The sequence below is a fragment of the Felis catus genome, chromosome D2, assembly GCF_018350175.1.
Source record: "Felis catus isolate Fca126 chromosome D2, F.catus_Fca126_mat1.0, whole genome shotgun sequence".
Lineage (NCBI taxonomy): Eukaryota > Metazoa > Chordata > Mammalia > Carnivora > Felidae > Felis > Felis catus.
This window is the reverse complement of record NC_058378.1, coordinates 46,704,793-46,720,874: the sequence shown is the minus strand read 5'-3', so window position 1 is coordinate 46,720,874 and position 16,082 is coordinate 46,704,793. Positions and strand designations below refer to the sequence as shown.

The 16,082-nt window shown below is 48.6% G+C and overlaps 1 protein-coding gene across 13 annotated transcripts in view; it reads right to left on the bottom strand.

Moving 5' to 3' along the window:
• The window catches only part of WDFY4 (WDFY family member 4), a 292,757-nt gene that overhangs the window by 81,520 nt on the left and 195,155 nt on the right, over positions 1–16,082 (bottom strand). For 11 of the 13 annotated variants that reach the window (XM_045040302.1, XM_045040301.1, XM_045040299.1 and 8 more), the window contains 2 exons: positions 8,187–8,335; positions 2,360–2,480 (listed from right to left, as the gene is read on the bottom strand). In XM_045040302.1, coding sequence (XP_044896237.1) covers positions 2,360–2,480; positions 8,187–8,335 — 270 coding nt within the window. Of the gene's footprint in view, positions 1–2,359; positions 2,481–7,649; positions 7,917–8,186; positions 8,336–10,846; positions 11,163–16,082 lie in introns of those variants that run through there. The other 2 variants (XM_045040303.1, XM_045040304.1) reach the window with 2 other exon arrangements.

The following is a 16,082-nucleotide window of genomic DNA, read 5'->3' as shown; positions in this document are numbered from 1 at the left end:
GGGAGTCCCCACAAAATCGGTAGGAGAGCAGGAGGGCCTCAGACTTCCTTTGACTGAAGCAGGAAGCAAGAGCCCCACTCCCAGGATAAGCCAGATAAGGAATAGACAGAGGGAGGAAAGGGCCTGGTGATACCTTCAGACTCCTCCACTTCTGGGTCACAAGTTTGGTTTCCTGAACCAGAGACTCACCTCATCAGAAATATTAGGGGATGGGTAGATGGGGGGTGGGGGTGGCTGGGTGCATCTCACAATCTGGGCAACACTGTATGTCGACCTATAGGCCTGCAGGCACAGGGTGCTTTGCCAAACTCGTTTTGCAGAGCCATTTTGATGTGGCCATGCTGACATGGCAAAGGTATTTTGTTAATGCCTAATTGAACTCTACATAATTTCTTTTCCCTCCTCCCTCCCTGTCTCCCTTCCTTCTCATCCAAGCTGTGTAAATAACGGACTTGGAACAGCCATAGAGAAGAGTCTACATGTAGGATGAGGCTCAGGGATGAGACCAGGTCAGGGAGAGAATTCCGAGGGCTGGGGCGGGGGTGGGGGGTGGTGGTGCTGGGCATGGAGGAAGGCGCTGCATCTGACAACTGAGTCAGGTCCCATTTCTACCTGACTGGTAGTGCTCCCAAAGTCCAGTTCTGGGCTCCGGAGCACAGGGAAAGTATTTGTGATGATAGCACAACCCCCTCTGGACAGGGTTGGGGTGCATATGGGAGCCCTGCATATTTTTCTACAATATAAATATAAACACTGTGCAAAGCAGATGATCAGTGCAGATGTAATGGCTTCCCCCGGCAACCTTGAGCACCCAAGATCTGACTTTCTCCTAGGGGAACCCAAGAGAGATGAGGGCCATGCTCACAAGCTTTCCCCGCCCCTAACTCCCACACCACTTGGCCCTGCTCACAAGCTCTCCCACTTCTCCTTTTCACCACTGTCAGGCTAACCGAACATCTGGAAACAATCACTGTTTACTGAGGGGAAAGAAACTCACTTGCTGATACCTATGTGCTACTATATATAATCTATAAGGTAGACACAATCATAAAATAATAATTTTGAGTATTTAGATGTGCCAAAAAGTGTGCTGAGTGCTATACATGTAATGGTGGAAGAGACAAGACGTGGTCGCCTGTGCTCAAACATGCTACAGTGTCAGGGCCATGGTCTGGACTAGGCCCGTGCTAGCCACACTGTCTAGAACCCTCAGGGCGGGGCTTCTTCCAGTTTTCCCCTTCTAGTTTACTGTCCTTGCAAGGAAGCGCACTAAGGTCAGGCAAGATGAGAACCAACACTTTGTGGGCAAAATCAGTGGAGAGGGAGGAAGAGGGCTCGTTGGATTCCAGCAGCTTGCTGATCCTTTCGAGAATGAGCCTCCTAGAAAGGCCCCCCTGAGCTTCAGTGTCAGAAAATAGTGAGAAGGCCCCCAGGCAGGAGGATCACAGGATGAATTACAGACCCAAAGACATTTACAGATAAAACACTCATTACTAGGTTGATTAGGGCCAACCCCATCCCCCGTTGGCCTTAGCAGAACAGAGACTCTCCAGAAAGGGTGGAAGAAGGTTTGGGCTCCTCCCCTCCCACAAGGGTGGTCCCTCCTCTCTTCCTGTTCCTCTGCCAGATGCCTGGGAGGCCTTCGGATGCAGCTTCGATGCTGTAAGGCTGGGCTGGAGAGGCCCAGATGTGTCTGTGGCCAGCAGGGGCTCCTCCCTTCGCACCTGAAGTGAAAAGTCTCAGCAAAACCCTGACTCTGAAGGGTACTGGCTCTGTGAGCCCCTCGTGAGCCCTTGAAGGCACTGGGTGAAGCTCTGGGACCCTGGTTGGAGGGGACAATCAAGAGATCTCCAAACCACTTGACCCAGGAAGTGCCCAGGAGCTTGAAGATGGTTGAGCCTGTGCGGAGGGCAGAGGGGAGGGACAGAGGTCAGCAGAGGGGTCCACAGTCTCAGATAGGGCAGGCTGACCCTTGACTCTTAGTCTTCAGCTCTGCCACGGGGCAAGGGAGCTGTCCTGTCCTGTATTCCAGCATCTCCAAGGCCGCTCTGGGACGTGTCAAGGGAAAAGGAAAGCAAAGAGACTGGATCCTAAATGACACAGTAAGAGAGAGAAGGTCCCAGCAGCCAAACAGGAGGAAATGGGGAGAGAATGAAGCAGACTTCAGTACTGCCAGCCTGGAAGCCAGGCCCAACATCAGCCAGCGGACTCACAGATGTGTCCCAAAGGCACTGGGCTAGGCACAGGTGTGAAGGGGGTCACGGAGGCGTCCCGCACTTTCAGATGGGGCCTCCATAGCACCTAGATGCCTTTTCCATGAAAAGATGGTTCTCCCTCTTGCCCCCTCCCCGGGGCATACCTGCAGGAGGAAGCGTGCCTGCCGGAGCTCCCTGAGGTCCCCATAGCTATGTCTCTGGCACGAGTAGTGGTCGGAGGACCTGTCTTTGCTGCACATGTTGAAAATGAATGGATCGCTGATGCTGAAAAGGAAACACGACATGCAGTGAGAGGGTGTCTGGAGGGCTTGTTCCCCTTCCTGCCCCACGACATCACGGACCCCATGTTTCTGGAGACACTGCAGGAGGAGTGCTGCAATCATGACCAGCTAGGGTGCTGGCACCGCTGACTGCTAAACCCTTTCTGAGTTCCTGCCTGGGTCGGCCCTGCCCTGGAGCAGGTGGGGCATCCGTGTCACCGGGTGAGGCGACAGCCTCCAGGGCAGACAGTCACAGGATGCAAGGGATGAGTGTAAGAAGCCTTTCCAGGGTCGAGGGGGTGGAGAAGAGTGAAAGAACACCCCATTACACATGGAGAAATTTCAGGCCAGAAGGCAGGGGCAGAAAGATGATGAGCCTCCATAAAAAAGCCTGGCTTCAGCAACATGGGATCTGGGGTGGCCCAGCCACGTGGATGGCATCTAGAGTACCAGGGGAGAAAGGTGCAGAGGACCCCTGAGCCCCAAAGAGGTGTGCAGCGGGCTGAGAGCACTGGTGGGCTGGAGGATACTGGCCACAGCATCAGCGGTGGCCCCCCAGAGCCCCGACCCAGAGCCACGAGCCCCCTCAGAGGTCAGAACAACTCTCCCGTGGGAAGAGAGGGAGAGGGGAGAAAGGGAGAACTGTGAATTTGACTAAGATTTATCCCATAGAGGACAACTTGTGCAATGCAAGTAACAGAAACACCTTTTGGTAACCAGATAAAGCTTTTCACCACCAATATGAATGGGGACTTGAGACATAAAACTGATTTCAGGTATAGAGTTACATTTCTGAACTTCTGAGTTATGTAGCAAAGTTAAACTGTGTATGCGACTGCAAAAGCTCTGATCAAATGCCTTTTGGGGACTTGAGCAACAAGGGGACGCCCAGGCACCCCAGTCCCCAAGAAGCCTGTGTATCAACTACAGATATGAAGAGCCAAGAACTGAAAGAGCCCCCGCAGCAGCACAAGGTGGCGGCGATGGCTGCTATCTCCCCTCCTCGCCACCCCGGCTCCGAGTGTGGCCCTCCCCACCCAGCCTATGGAGCAGGACACCAGGCCTCCGAGCCACCCTTCCCAGGGGAAGCAGACAGATCGGTTTGTCACACCGGTCAGCAGGGCTTCTCCAGTCACGGGTCAGTGGGGGTGTCCGGGCATCTGCAGAGCTGAGGGCGTGCCCTTGAGGACAATGCAGAATGGTTCCTGAAGGTGGAAGCAGAGGCTGCTTCTGGGGGTCACAGCCTGAGCCTGGCTTAGCCTCCTGAACAGCCAGCCCTCCAGGATGGAGACTCAGCCCTTTGCAGCTCCTCCTGCCCCTTCTAAGCGCAAGCCTCTCAGATCTCTGCCTTGAGCCACGATGCTGTAGAACTGATCAAATACAAAGGTGGCTCTGGTTCTGGATACTTCTGCCTAGGTGCTTTAATTCAAATCTTCTGGCTAAGGCTCTTTGTCCCTGCCATCAGGGGTAAGCTGAGTTTCTGCTGAACTTCGCTGACTTCCCATGGGGCCGTGGTGGTAATTCTCGTTCCTACTCCCAGCTTAGGTCAACCAGCATCTCCGGTCAAGGCACTGGTGAGAATGGCAGTGGCGTTGCCTCCGTGCTCCCGTAGCCCCTTGCTTTCGGGAACCACAGCACACATCATCTGTGCTTTAGCCACACATTTGGTTCTTTCCCCAGCAGACTATGAGTGAGTTCCCTGGGGCACGGACCTGTGCCCATGGCTCTCCACCCTCCACATCTTCCCCAGAGCTCTGGGCATGTTTGTTGAGTGGATTGACAAGCATCAGGCCCTACAGCCTGCCAAGCACATCCTGTCTGTTGTTTAATTTAAACCTCATAACCTCCTTACAGAGCATGTGCCATTAGTATTCCCATATCAGAAATGAGGAAACTGCATTCCAAAGAGGAAAAGTGACTTTTCCAAGGTCACATGGAACTGGTTTCAAACCCAGGTCCTCTGACTCTAAAACTGAAGCTCATTCATCAGTACCCTATCTCCTCTGAGGCCGAAAGACCCACTAGCTTTTACAGAGCTCTCCCTGCAAGCTCACTCCTTGCAGCTCCCTCTGTGCTGACTGATCCTGCAACCCAGCACTCTGAGACACTGATGACGTGAGGAAGACTGTTCTGGAAAATGCTTTCAGGAAGGAGCTTTTAGGAGGAAATGCATTCATTTTTCTCCTACTTGTAGAGATAGAATAACCTGATACGGCAGGAATGCTCAGACAGACCCAAATGCTCAGGAAGACAAAATTGTAAAAAACGTTACTGAGTTCACTGATGTGAGTCCAGGTTGAAGTTCCGTCTTATCTGGTGTTAGTCACACAGCTATGACTGAGTCTCTTTGCCAACACTGTATTCTCCCTGTTCTGTGCATTAAAGCAGAGTTCAGGCCCTTAAGGCCAATGGATAAAAGGAAGGAGGAGCTGATTCATGTCCTTCTTTAGATGGAGCTGTGGCCACAGTTTATAGGATGCTATTCACTACTCTTTTGCATGACAGCTATCATGATAAATGCAAGTTTGCCACAGTGGTTACAGTATCCTTTTTAATATTCTTAACTGGGGAAACCACAGTAAACCAAGTGGTGATCCTATTGGCTGACCTGGTCTTTGGTAGTAAAAGTGGACTTCAGACTAAAAATATTTGAAGTTATTTCTGAGCTAATCCAATTATTGTCAGAATTTATACCTGTAATTTATACCCAGAATCATTCACTAGATCATAAACTCGTTACCAGACTCAGCCCACAGCTGACTTATCTCTTTGTGTGTATGGAGTCTACCACAATTGCCTGGCACAATACACATTTCCAGTATTTGTTGAATTGAAGTAAACAGAGAAATGATGCCTCAGAACTGTTGACTGATGTGGAGAAAATGTCTTATTATAAGTACCCTATCACAAAGAGCCAGTTGGATGGCTTGGATTCCAACAAAATGAATCAAATGTTGTATACCTTGTGAGCTTGCCTGACACTATTATGGGTAGAGTAGTGTCCTCCAAGAGGGATATGCTATATGTTGAAATCCTAACCCCCAGTATCTCAGAATGTGGCTTTTTTTTAATTTTAGAAATAGGGTGTTTACAGAGGTAATAATGTTAAAATGAGGTCAAGATTGGCCCTAATCCAATATGACTGGTGTCCTTAAACAAAGGGGAAATTTGGACACAGAGACAGACAGACAGACAGACACACACACACACAGAGGGAAGATCTCATGACACACAGACATAAGGTGGCCATGTGACTGGAATGATGTGTCTCCAAGCCAAGAAAAGGCAAGGGCTGCAGGGAAACACCAGAGGCTATAAGGCAAGGAAGGATCCTCTCCGAGAACTGGAGAGAGACCATGGCCCTGCTGACACCTTGATTTTGGCCTTCTAGCTTCCAGAACTGGGAGACAATAAATTTGTTTTTTTAAGCCACCCAATTTTTGGTACTTTGTTATATAGCCTTAGGGAACAAATACAATCATTCTATTCAGGTAATGGGCAATCTCACTGAAAGCAAAATAAACCATCTAGAAAGGTCCTTACCTTCTGAGGAAAGCTCCAAAGTACTCAAGTGCAATCAATGTTGGAGGATTTGCATTGTTCCTGAGTTTTATTTGGGATATTTTTATGGTGCATCAGAGAGCTTCTTTCAAGGTCTAGTGCTCAACTCTACTCAATTTGATGGCAGTCTTTTAAAGAAACATTTCAGGGTTGCGTTAGCTTTATTTTTAACTTGCTTATTTATGTATCTTCCTTAGTCTCCATGGTCAAAATAAGACTTAATCCCCATTGATCTCACATGATCTAATAGCTGGTCTCTGAGAACCGCATCTCCATGAGGGCCAGAAGTTTCTTAGGGCAGCAGACAAGACCTCAGAGAGAAAGCACTGTCTGGTTAACAAATACTTCTTTGAGGTCTGGTGACTAAAATTACCTAAGCAATTCCCAAATGATACTCCAGGGCAGTAATTTGTTCTCACTGCACTCCTACTCACATTCTAGAAAAATACATTTCCAGACATGCGAAGTCTCCTTTGTCATTGCAAATCAAGTGAGTACCTACAACCCGACAACTGGGCTTCTATTAAAAGTGCAGATGTAGCCAATTTGATCATGATTAGATGCACCTCATAAACACAATTTGCCTAATCAATAACATCTTCTCTAACACTAACTCGATTTAAACCAGAGGTGGAGAGTGAAGCAATGGATTATGCAAGTCATTACAGGGGCATGCCATGCAGATAGGTAGACGAGAAAGCTTTCATCAGCTCTCAGAAAGGCAAGTCTGCAGACCCATTGTCCGTATTGATCAGTATCAATAAAACATGAGGAATAAGATGGGATGCATGTGCCAAGGATTAATTATGCTCCTCCTGCCTTGGAAAAGCACAGAAGACTCGCAGCAACCGGTGAACATTTGGTATGAATAAAAGATGCAAATGAGCAGAAAGAAAAATGCCAAGCATTTTAAAGCAAATCTAAATCAAAGGAGGGTGGGCTGACATCTATTCTTTCACACTCCTTGAACTCTTGCTTCCTGCCATAGGCTGGAAATGATAACGACAACCAGGAGTTAAAATTTTTAAGTTATTGGCAGGTAAGGCTCTGGTGCTTCTGTCGATAGTCTAAAACAGCGGTTCTCAAAGCGTGGTCCCACACCAGAAGCATCAGCATCACCCAAAAACTTGTTAAAATCTCAGGCCCTCCGGCAGATCTATCAAAGTGGAAACTGGGGTGAAGGTGGGTTCCCAGAAGTCTGTTTAAACTAGCCCTCAAGGTGACTTGATATTAGTTTAAGAGCTTCCGGGTGAAGAGGTTATCTTGTCATCATTTGAACCTTTGCTAAACCAGAAAAGTCAAGAAATCTTCATCCATGTTTGTTGTGATGATCAAATGTGATGATCAGGTGGGGCATATTACCTGACAACTGAGCTCCCAGCCAAAGTGTGAACAGAGTCAATCTGACTTTGAATGAATGGCTGTACATTATGAACACAAGAGAATTAACCAAGGAGAGCTACCTGAACAAATACACTTGATTATAAAGAAGGACTTCTGAATTTCCTGCCAAAGACCTCTGGTATTCGTTGGCATAAAAAAAAAAAAAAAAAAAAAAAAAAAAAAAAAAAAAAAAAGACTTGTCTGAGTTCTACCCAAATCCCAGCCATGTTTCAGAACCCAGATCTCAGCCTCACTCCTCCAGTAGCCCTCCCTCACCACACTAGCCCCACGTCATCAAGTGTGATCCCAGAAGGCTCCTCTTGCAATAAATTTGTGATGTCAGTGTGCTCAAAACTCTTTCCAAAGGAACCCATTTGTGCTGCTGAGTGCACTCACTCGGCACGAGGGCCACCGTCTGATGGTTCGCACAGAAGGAGCAATCGACAAGCTGTTGAATGAGCAAGCTGATGGGACTGGATTCAATCACCGAAATAACCTAAGGAGAGAAGCCCCCTTGTCTTGAGGTGCGCCCCACATCACGAGAGGTATGGGGAGCAGTCCCATTGTTACCCACCCCAAACTTCAGCTTTGGGAAGCCACAGTCATGGATGCCTATGTCTCAGTTCTTCTATTTTAGCTCATGGCTCCGTTTCAGGCACAAATGTCAGCCCACAAAGAGAACAAGGTGGGCGGGGTAGGAGTAGGGGTGGCTGAGAAGGAAGTTAAGGCTCAGGGAAGAATCTGCTGGGGGAAGCAGGGAACTCACTTGGATAAGCAGTGGCGGGTACAGTAGACATCACCCACAGGGGACAGCGTGAAGTTCTCACAGATATAGAAGTGCTGATGGCCAAAAAGCAGGATCCCTTCGGAGACCAGGTGGCCCTGCACGATCACCAGGGAGTACTTCTGTGTCACCTGGAGGGAAACAGCGTCACGGTCAGTTCGTGTGCATGTGAAGCAGGCCCATCATGCTTATGGATGACCAGTCACCCACTGAGGCACTGGACGTCGGAGTAGCGCCCTGTAAGAGGGACAGAGCCACTGTCCGAGAGCTGCCCTGCTCTTCAGAGTTTAAGTGGCACATCTACACCCAACGCCCTGTGTAGTTACCTCATTTACCCAAAGCCACCGCTACCCCCACCGAGATGAGTATTTATTGCTGTTTGGGGCATATTGACAATCTGTCTCACTTTACCTCCTGCACAATCACGCAAAACATTCTGCAGTTAACAATGAGGAAGGTTTTTAAGGTACCAGCATCCCTCAGTTACAGAGGTGAAGGAGCTTGTCGGGGGGCCAGCTGGTGAGTGGCCGAGCCAGGAGTGGAACTGGTCTGCCTAGACCCACAAGTGTTAAGACTGATACTGCTGTCTCTGCAAGGCCAAGGCTAGTCCAAGGTGTGTGCAGAGGAGGCCCATGCTCTATCCCTCCTTTCAGACTCAGGTTCTTCTCTCAGTGGCTGGAAATGCTGGCAGCTTTCCAGAATTACCTCTGCTAAAGAGAAAGCCTGGCCAAAGGTCACTCCCCCTTCCCAGTGGCTGTCTGTACCCAACATCTGGTCACGGTAGAGCTGGAAGAGTCACCCTTTGCCTCAATTCCAGCCGACTCTGAAGAATCACTCCAGACCTCAAGCTTCTGTGGAATCATAGAGGCGTTTGCTGAGAGCCTCAGAGTTGCCTTTCTCTCTCTGCCCGATCCTGTGATTATCCCTCTCGGTGAACTTCCTGCATACACACCTCTGACCTGTAGTTGGCTTCCGGGGGGGCCTGACCTGGGACAATGTCTTGGTATGACCTAGAGTCCTACAGGAAGTCAGGACTAAGTGGGTCCTCACATGGAACACTTCCCTGAACAAGTGAGGAAAGAAATGAATTCTAGATGACAGGAACCCAAATGGACCAAGAGCAAGGCCAAGGCCAACATTTTCTCAGGGCAATTCTATGCTAATTCCAGTTACACCAAAGAGGAACTGATTTTTTTCAACTACCTAACATATGGCCATTGTAAACATTTTACACGTATTAACCAATATAATCCTTTCAATCAGGCAAGGGAGATTTTACTACTGGGGGGAAAAAAAAAGGTCCCAGAGACAAAAATCTCACCCAAGATTAGTCACATAGTAAGTGGCTGAGCCTGGGATTGAAGCTAAGCTCCCTGCTCACCGTTGGGAGAAATAATAGGACCACAGTGATGAAATCTGGAAAGCAGGCCTTGAACACCAGTTCTCCAACTCGTGCATCAAATGGGATCAAAGTCAGGGCCAAGGCCAGAAAATGAAGATCCGCCAAGGGTTTTTGGTTCCAAGTTAAGCATTACCCACTGTGATCCAGGGAAAGTCATCTCTGAACTATTTTTCCTAAGTGAGAACTAGCTAATTATCCTGGCTCCTAAAACCCAAGCCCTCTGCAGGCTGCTGGCTCCCAGGCCTCTCCTGCATCCACCTTGTCAGAGGAGCTGGCCCTCAACCTGCCTGCAGAGCCACGATTTACCACGGACTCATTTCCAACTTTGCTCATTCATCCATACGGCCATCTATTCACAAGTTTGGACTCAGCACCTACTATATGCCAGGCCCTGAGCTAGGCTTTGGGGACAGAGGCATGGACAAGATAAACAAGAACCCTATCCTCACGGGGCTTAAAATCTAGGGGAATGATGGGTGGTAGGCATGCAACATCAACCAATAAATGATCACAAATTGTGCTATGTGCTGAGAGAGAAACAATAGGCTGATAACAAGGAAGAGAGAAGCTTGTAGGGACACTTTTACACAAACTCTGAGACTTGATTTATGGAAGTGGGGCAGCCATGGAAAACTCAGAGAACATTTCAGGGGAAAAGAACATCCAGTCCAGAGCCTAGAGACAGAAAGGGTAGATCTGGGGAACAGAAAAGAGGTCAGAGTGGCTGAATTGAAGTTGAGAAGTAGGCATGCTTAGATCTGGGGAGGGGCCTGGAATCTTGGTAAGGCCATTGGGTTTTATTCTCGTTGCAATAGGAAGCCATGGGAGGGGTCATTTCTGAAAGAGGACACTGGCTGCTGGGTGCAGAGTAGATCCAAAGGAGCCAAGAGCAGGTGGTCAGTCACATGGCTCTTCCCGTAGTCCTGTGGAAGAATGGTGGCTTGGGATAGGGTGGCAGAGGCAAGTGGGAAAAAGGAGACAAGTAGGGAAGCTAAGCAAGAAGGGGTAGAATCGACAAGAACTGCTACTCAACAGACTGGAAGACCAGTAATAACAATAATAATAATAGGAAGGATTGAGGATAAATGTCTACTTTGGGATGTAGGCAATTGAGTGGAGCCCTCCAGCTTCCCTGAAAGCCTTCCCCAGAGGCAATCACCATCACCACTTTATTGTATGGAAGGGTAGCCCATGTGCCACCCCAAAATACACCACTTTGTCCCAAGGATTGTTTTGCATCAAAGACACTTAAAACGACAGCAGGTACAGGAACAGCACTCTGGCCTACGCTTTTCTTCCTGAAAGCAAGGATAACTCCCAGGTGAAAAATGCCCTCCCTATATTAGGAGGAAACGAACACTCTTAGCACCAGAGACAGAGAGGTCAGACCTAGGGAAATCTGTACAAACAAACCTGGCTGGACAAACCCTTACCTCCCTTGAGCCTCTCTGTATCTTTTAGTTACGTTTTCACAATTACTATACTTTGTTCAACCTAAGCACTTAGGCGCAACCACTTTTGGGGCTCTGCATTTTCCTGTGACGGCTCCCATGTACCTGTAAAAGTAAAATCCGTATTATCCTGTTAATCTGTCTTCTGTCACCTTAATTCTTAGGCCTGTTTGGAGCCTCTAATGGGGTAGGGGGAAAGTTGTAACTCTCCTACAGTATATACACTCAAAATAAGTATATTCTATACTTAAGAATGTATAAGGTACTGTATACATATCCTTTTTTATTTTATACAAATAGCATAGTCATATGCTTACTGTTCTACATCTAGTTTTTTTCCCTTCATGGCCCATCTTGGAGACCCTTGCAAATCACTTCTTACACAGTTGTCTCCCTCTTATTAATAGGTACAGGCTATTTCCTTGCAAGGATGTACTAGAACTTAGTCGACCAACCCCCTATGGAATCAGGTTGTTTTCTAACGTTTGGGCATCACAAGCAATGCCGTGGTGACTATCCTTGTACCTATGTCCCTCAGAACACTCAGGTAAATCGGAAGGATGTATTTCTAGAAGTTGGACTGCAGACCAAGGGTGTGGGTATCTTAAATTCTCCTCTGTTGCCGGACTGCCCTCCTGTAAGGTGGTACCAATTTATACTCCCACCAGCCCTCTCAGAAGGGTTATGTGAGCTTGTTTAAACTTTCTTCTCTAACCCTTTGTACAGAGGAGACTTCATCCTCAAGTTCACACCGTGAGATGTAGCACTGGTCTGTGCACCTCCAAACCTGTCCCCTCCCCCACGAAGCCCCACCCTCGCCCAACTTCTTTGGAGCCAACGGTAGGGGCTGGGGCACATTCCTATGATCTCCTGGGCTTTTCTTTTGGGGGGAATTAAGTAACAACCAGAATAAATCAAACCACAAGAAAAACGTCTGGTGAGAGCTGGGTTAATAGCTTAAAAATTGATTCTTCTAGAAAAGAATGGCATTTTAAAAACTAAAAAATGAGCCCAAGTGAACTATTACCCGCTCTTCCATTTAAATTAGCCCTGGGAGGGTTGCCTCCCCAAGTTTACTCATGATTAAGAAATCCCTCATGCCGTGATTCTATTGATCACTCCAAAAAGAGAGGAACTTCAGCTTCAGAAGTAGAATTTCTTTTTTTTTTTTAAGATCAGCTGGATAATATATTATCATTCCTGGCAGGTGGATAACTAAGTGTGTGGCCGCACCTGGCCTTGTGTATGATAAGGAACAGGTTGTCTGGAAATCCAAAACTCCCAGAGCTGAAGTTACAGGGGCAATAATTTGCTGGGACATTCCCTCGAAGCCCCTGCCAGCACATTCTCGTAGAGTCGGGCCTCAGTGTGCACATCTGCAAAAGGGGAAGGTCAGCTGGAGGCTCTTTGAAGTTCTTTCCAGTATTATTAGTCTGCAAGTTAGTGCAATGCCCGAATTTGATGGGTAGAAAAACAGACGCAGGGCTGTCTTGTGAGATATCCAGAGCAGAGCAGATGTGTACATTTCCTTGTATTTGTATGCAAAATCTACTGCAAATAAAGCTTTAACCCTGCACACATGGATCATGTGTCCCTTTTGTCCATCTTCTGCCTGCCTAGACCCTGCTGTCAATACATGTTGTTATACCGGCACATAGAATAAGTATCCTCATTTTTCAAAAAAGTTAAGCATCAAAACAGAGAGAGACTATGTAAATTACATTTATGTTGGCTACGTGTGAACTCTGGCATCTTGATCACTTTTCAGCAGAGTATTTGGTCATAATAGTCATAAAAAAATGTACCTTTTTCCTCTAAAAAATTTTTTTAATGTTTATTTAATTTTGAGAGACAGAGAGGCAGACTGCAAGTGGGGGAAGAGCAGAGAGAAAGGGAGACACAGAATCTGAAACAGGCTCCAGGCTCTGAGCTGTCAGCACAGAGCTCGATGCGGGGCTCGAACTCACGGACTGTGAGATCATGACCTGAGCCGAAGTCGGACACTCAACCGACTGAGCCACCCAGGTGCCCCAAAAATGTATCTTAAAACAATAAAAAGATACTATTTTTATATCAATTTGGCAAATCTGAGAGGAAATATAATGCTTGATAGCAGCTCATCTTTTCAGACAAGGAGCGGGGATGCCCCCTGCCTGCCTGCAGGCGCCACTTCCACGGGCAAGCCTGCAAAGAGCTAAGCCTCCCCGCCTTTCAAGGCGGGCTCACAGGAGACCAGATGGAAAGGATGGAAATCGCACCAGCGTAATGTGAAACATATTGACGACTATTCAAAGAATGCGTTTGCTAAGGATTTACTCATTGGTGACTGATTGAAACTGGAGCGCGTTTCTAGCCCGGGCAGCTCTGAATGTTGCAAAACCCAGACGTGTGTATGTATCTCGGGCATTTATCCAAAGAGAATGTATGAGAATCACCTGGGCAGCTTGCTGGAGTTCACATTCCCAGGCTATATTCCCAGATCTTCTGGTTCGGCAGGTACAGAGTGGGACCTGGAATCTGCAGTTTAATAAGAAGCCTAGATGATGCTGAAGACCATACTTTGAGAAATGGACTCACAGACACCAGCGAAGCTATGAAAGACGAGGTCTCCTCTCACATAAGCATGCTGCTTATAGCTCATTCATTTGTTCATTCGTTCATGCATTCATTTCTTAGACCTGCATTGAATGTTCAGTGTGTATCCCACACCCGTCAGGCACAAAGGGAGATAAAGCACACCTTCATGGTGCTCGTGGTCGAACAGGAGGGAGAAGAGTATCAACCATCCTGGCACAGCATGGACAGGGGAAATACAGGCACTGGGGACACAGAGGGAGCTGTCTGGCCCAGACAGGGGTGAGAGAGGGGATGGGGTTGACATAAGAGAAACAGTTCCCAAGGAGATGACCTCAAGGCTGGGGTTAGGAATAAAGAAGAGTAAAAACGGGAGAAGCATTCCATGGCACAGTCTTGAAGCAGCCGGACATGTTTGCAGATCATAAGTAGCTGTATGCAATTAGAGTAAAAAGTCAGGTGTGTGTGTGTGTGTGTCCTCTGTGTGCACATACACGTAAGGGGCGAGGGAGACAAGGTCCAGGGAGGCCGCAGGGCCAGATGGGGAATGGCCTTGAGCACAAAATATGGTGGACAGAGTCGCAGAAGGGGTTAAGTAGGTATGACCCGTGCATCTCTACATCTTAGAAAGCCAGTCGGGGCCGTTCACCTACATGGGGAGGTACTACCCAGGAAGGTTAACACACGTCTTCGCTTCCCATAAAGGGCCTCTGCTCAAAACATCTGGGAAGAGCCTGATGCTGCTCTCTGCTGTCCAGACCAAAAATAACTCCCTTCGACCTGATTCCTTGCAAGCAAGCCCGAGCTAATATTTCACACGGAGTTTGTATTGAAATTAATTTTAGTTGTCCACGTAATCAAAGCGAACAGCAACAGCAAACACAACTCCCACTTGACCTCTGGCTCTGGTCTGGGTCTCGGAAGCCCATTTTGCCAAGTGGAGACTCACCTCTAAAAGCAGCTTATGTGGCAGGGTACAAAGGACTGTCCCCAACGGCACGGTGGCTAACTCAGACCCATGATTAGTATGCATTACATATACTGCTTCTCACGTCACATGGAGCTGGTTGCAGAGAAATGTGTTTGTGGTTCTGGGAATCATTAATCAATGACGCAAGGGGAGCACAGAATAATCACAGTCCCAGATATCGCTGGAAGTGGTCAGAGCTCCAATGTTCGCATAAAGACAGGAGTTAAGCTGCTGCCACTCCGGAGCCCCAGCCCTGCCTGCTTCCCCTAGAGGCCCCTGGCAGGGGTGGGCCACCCAGAAGCCTGGAAAGAGGTCACAACCTAGAGAGTCTCCTGGACTGTTCTGGCAAAGCACTTCCGAGGGGGCAGGGCAGGGGGAAGCAGGGACTCACCGTGGGGCTGCCTGTCCGGCTTACATGATGGCTAGTTGACGGCCAGTGTTCCAGGTTTTCTGAGCACAGATGCATCGGCCACACACTCCCGTTGAGTGTGCTTTCTTAGAAATTTGGAAAAAACACAGGCCCAGAAGGTCTAACAGAGATGTCCCAGTCAGGGGAATACCTAGTTTACAGAGAACTCTTGCTACAAAATGTCTCAATACAGGCAGAAAGTAGTGGCCTGAAGAAATACTAAGGGTACCACCGCCTCCTCCCCCTCCAAGTATACACATGCACCTGCTCTGGGCAAACTTTGTATATTTTTGCTGGAACATATTCACAGGTCAAAGGTCAGTGCCACAAATTGTCCTTCCTCAAGGTCCAGTTCCCGCTCTTGACAAGCACTAAACTGGACCCGAGGCTAGGGCATGAGCAGGCGGGCAGGATGGCACGTGCTTGGCCTGCTGTGTCCTGTGCGGAGATGCTGTGTGTGGTGAGGGACCTGGAGGCCTGCCCGCCTGGGCCAGTGTTAACCAGAAAGTTTACAAAAGAAGCACAAGAGGGCCTGGAGCCAACATCCGTGAGCCCCAGTACAGGAAGGTTGCTGAAGGGGAGGGCAGTGGGGAGTTTAGGGTAACTTGCTCGACACAGTGAGCTGGAAGAAAGCGGAAAACCACATGAATTTCGAATGACACGGATCTGCCATCAAATTCCAGCAATTTCAGCTGGCAGGCACATGAGGCCCGACTCTTGCCACCTGGGAAAGAGAAGTGAGGCAGCCACCCTCAGAGGCCCTGTGAGACGAGATGAGGTGCTGTGTAAAGGACACAGAGCAACGGCTCCAGACGTCCAGCCATAGCAATAAACAAAGAGCAGGAGGGGGCTCTGAGTCCAGTTGGAGCACTTGCCCTGTGCCAAGCTGCCCTCTTGGGCCCAAACTGTTGGCATCTGCCTCCTCGGTGGTGGGGGTGGATTTGCGGTAGAAGCCAGGCCCTGCTCAGCCATGTCTCACCTGCTCCCAGAGAGGCTCCACCGACCAGCCAGGCCCTGAGGGACCCGAGCGAAGACCCAGGTCATGGCTGCAGGCAGTCTGCCCGCTCTGAGA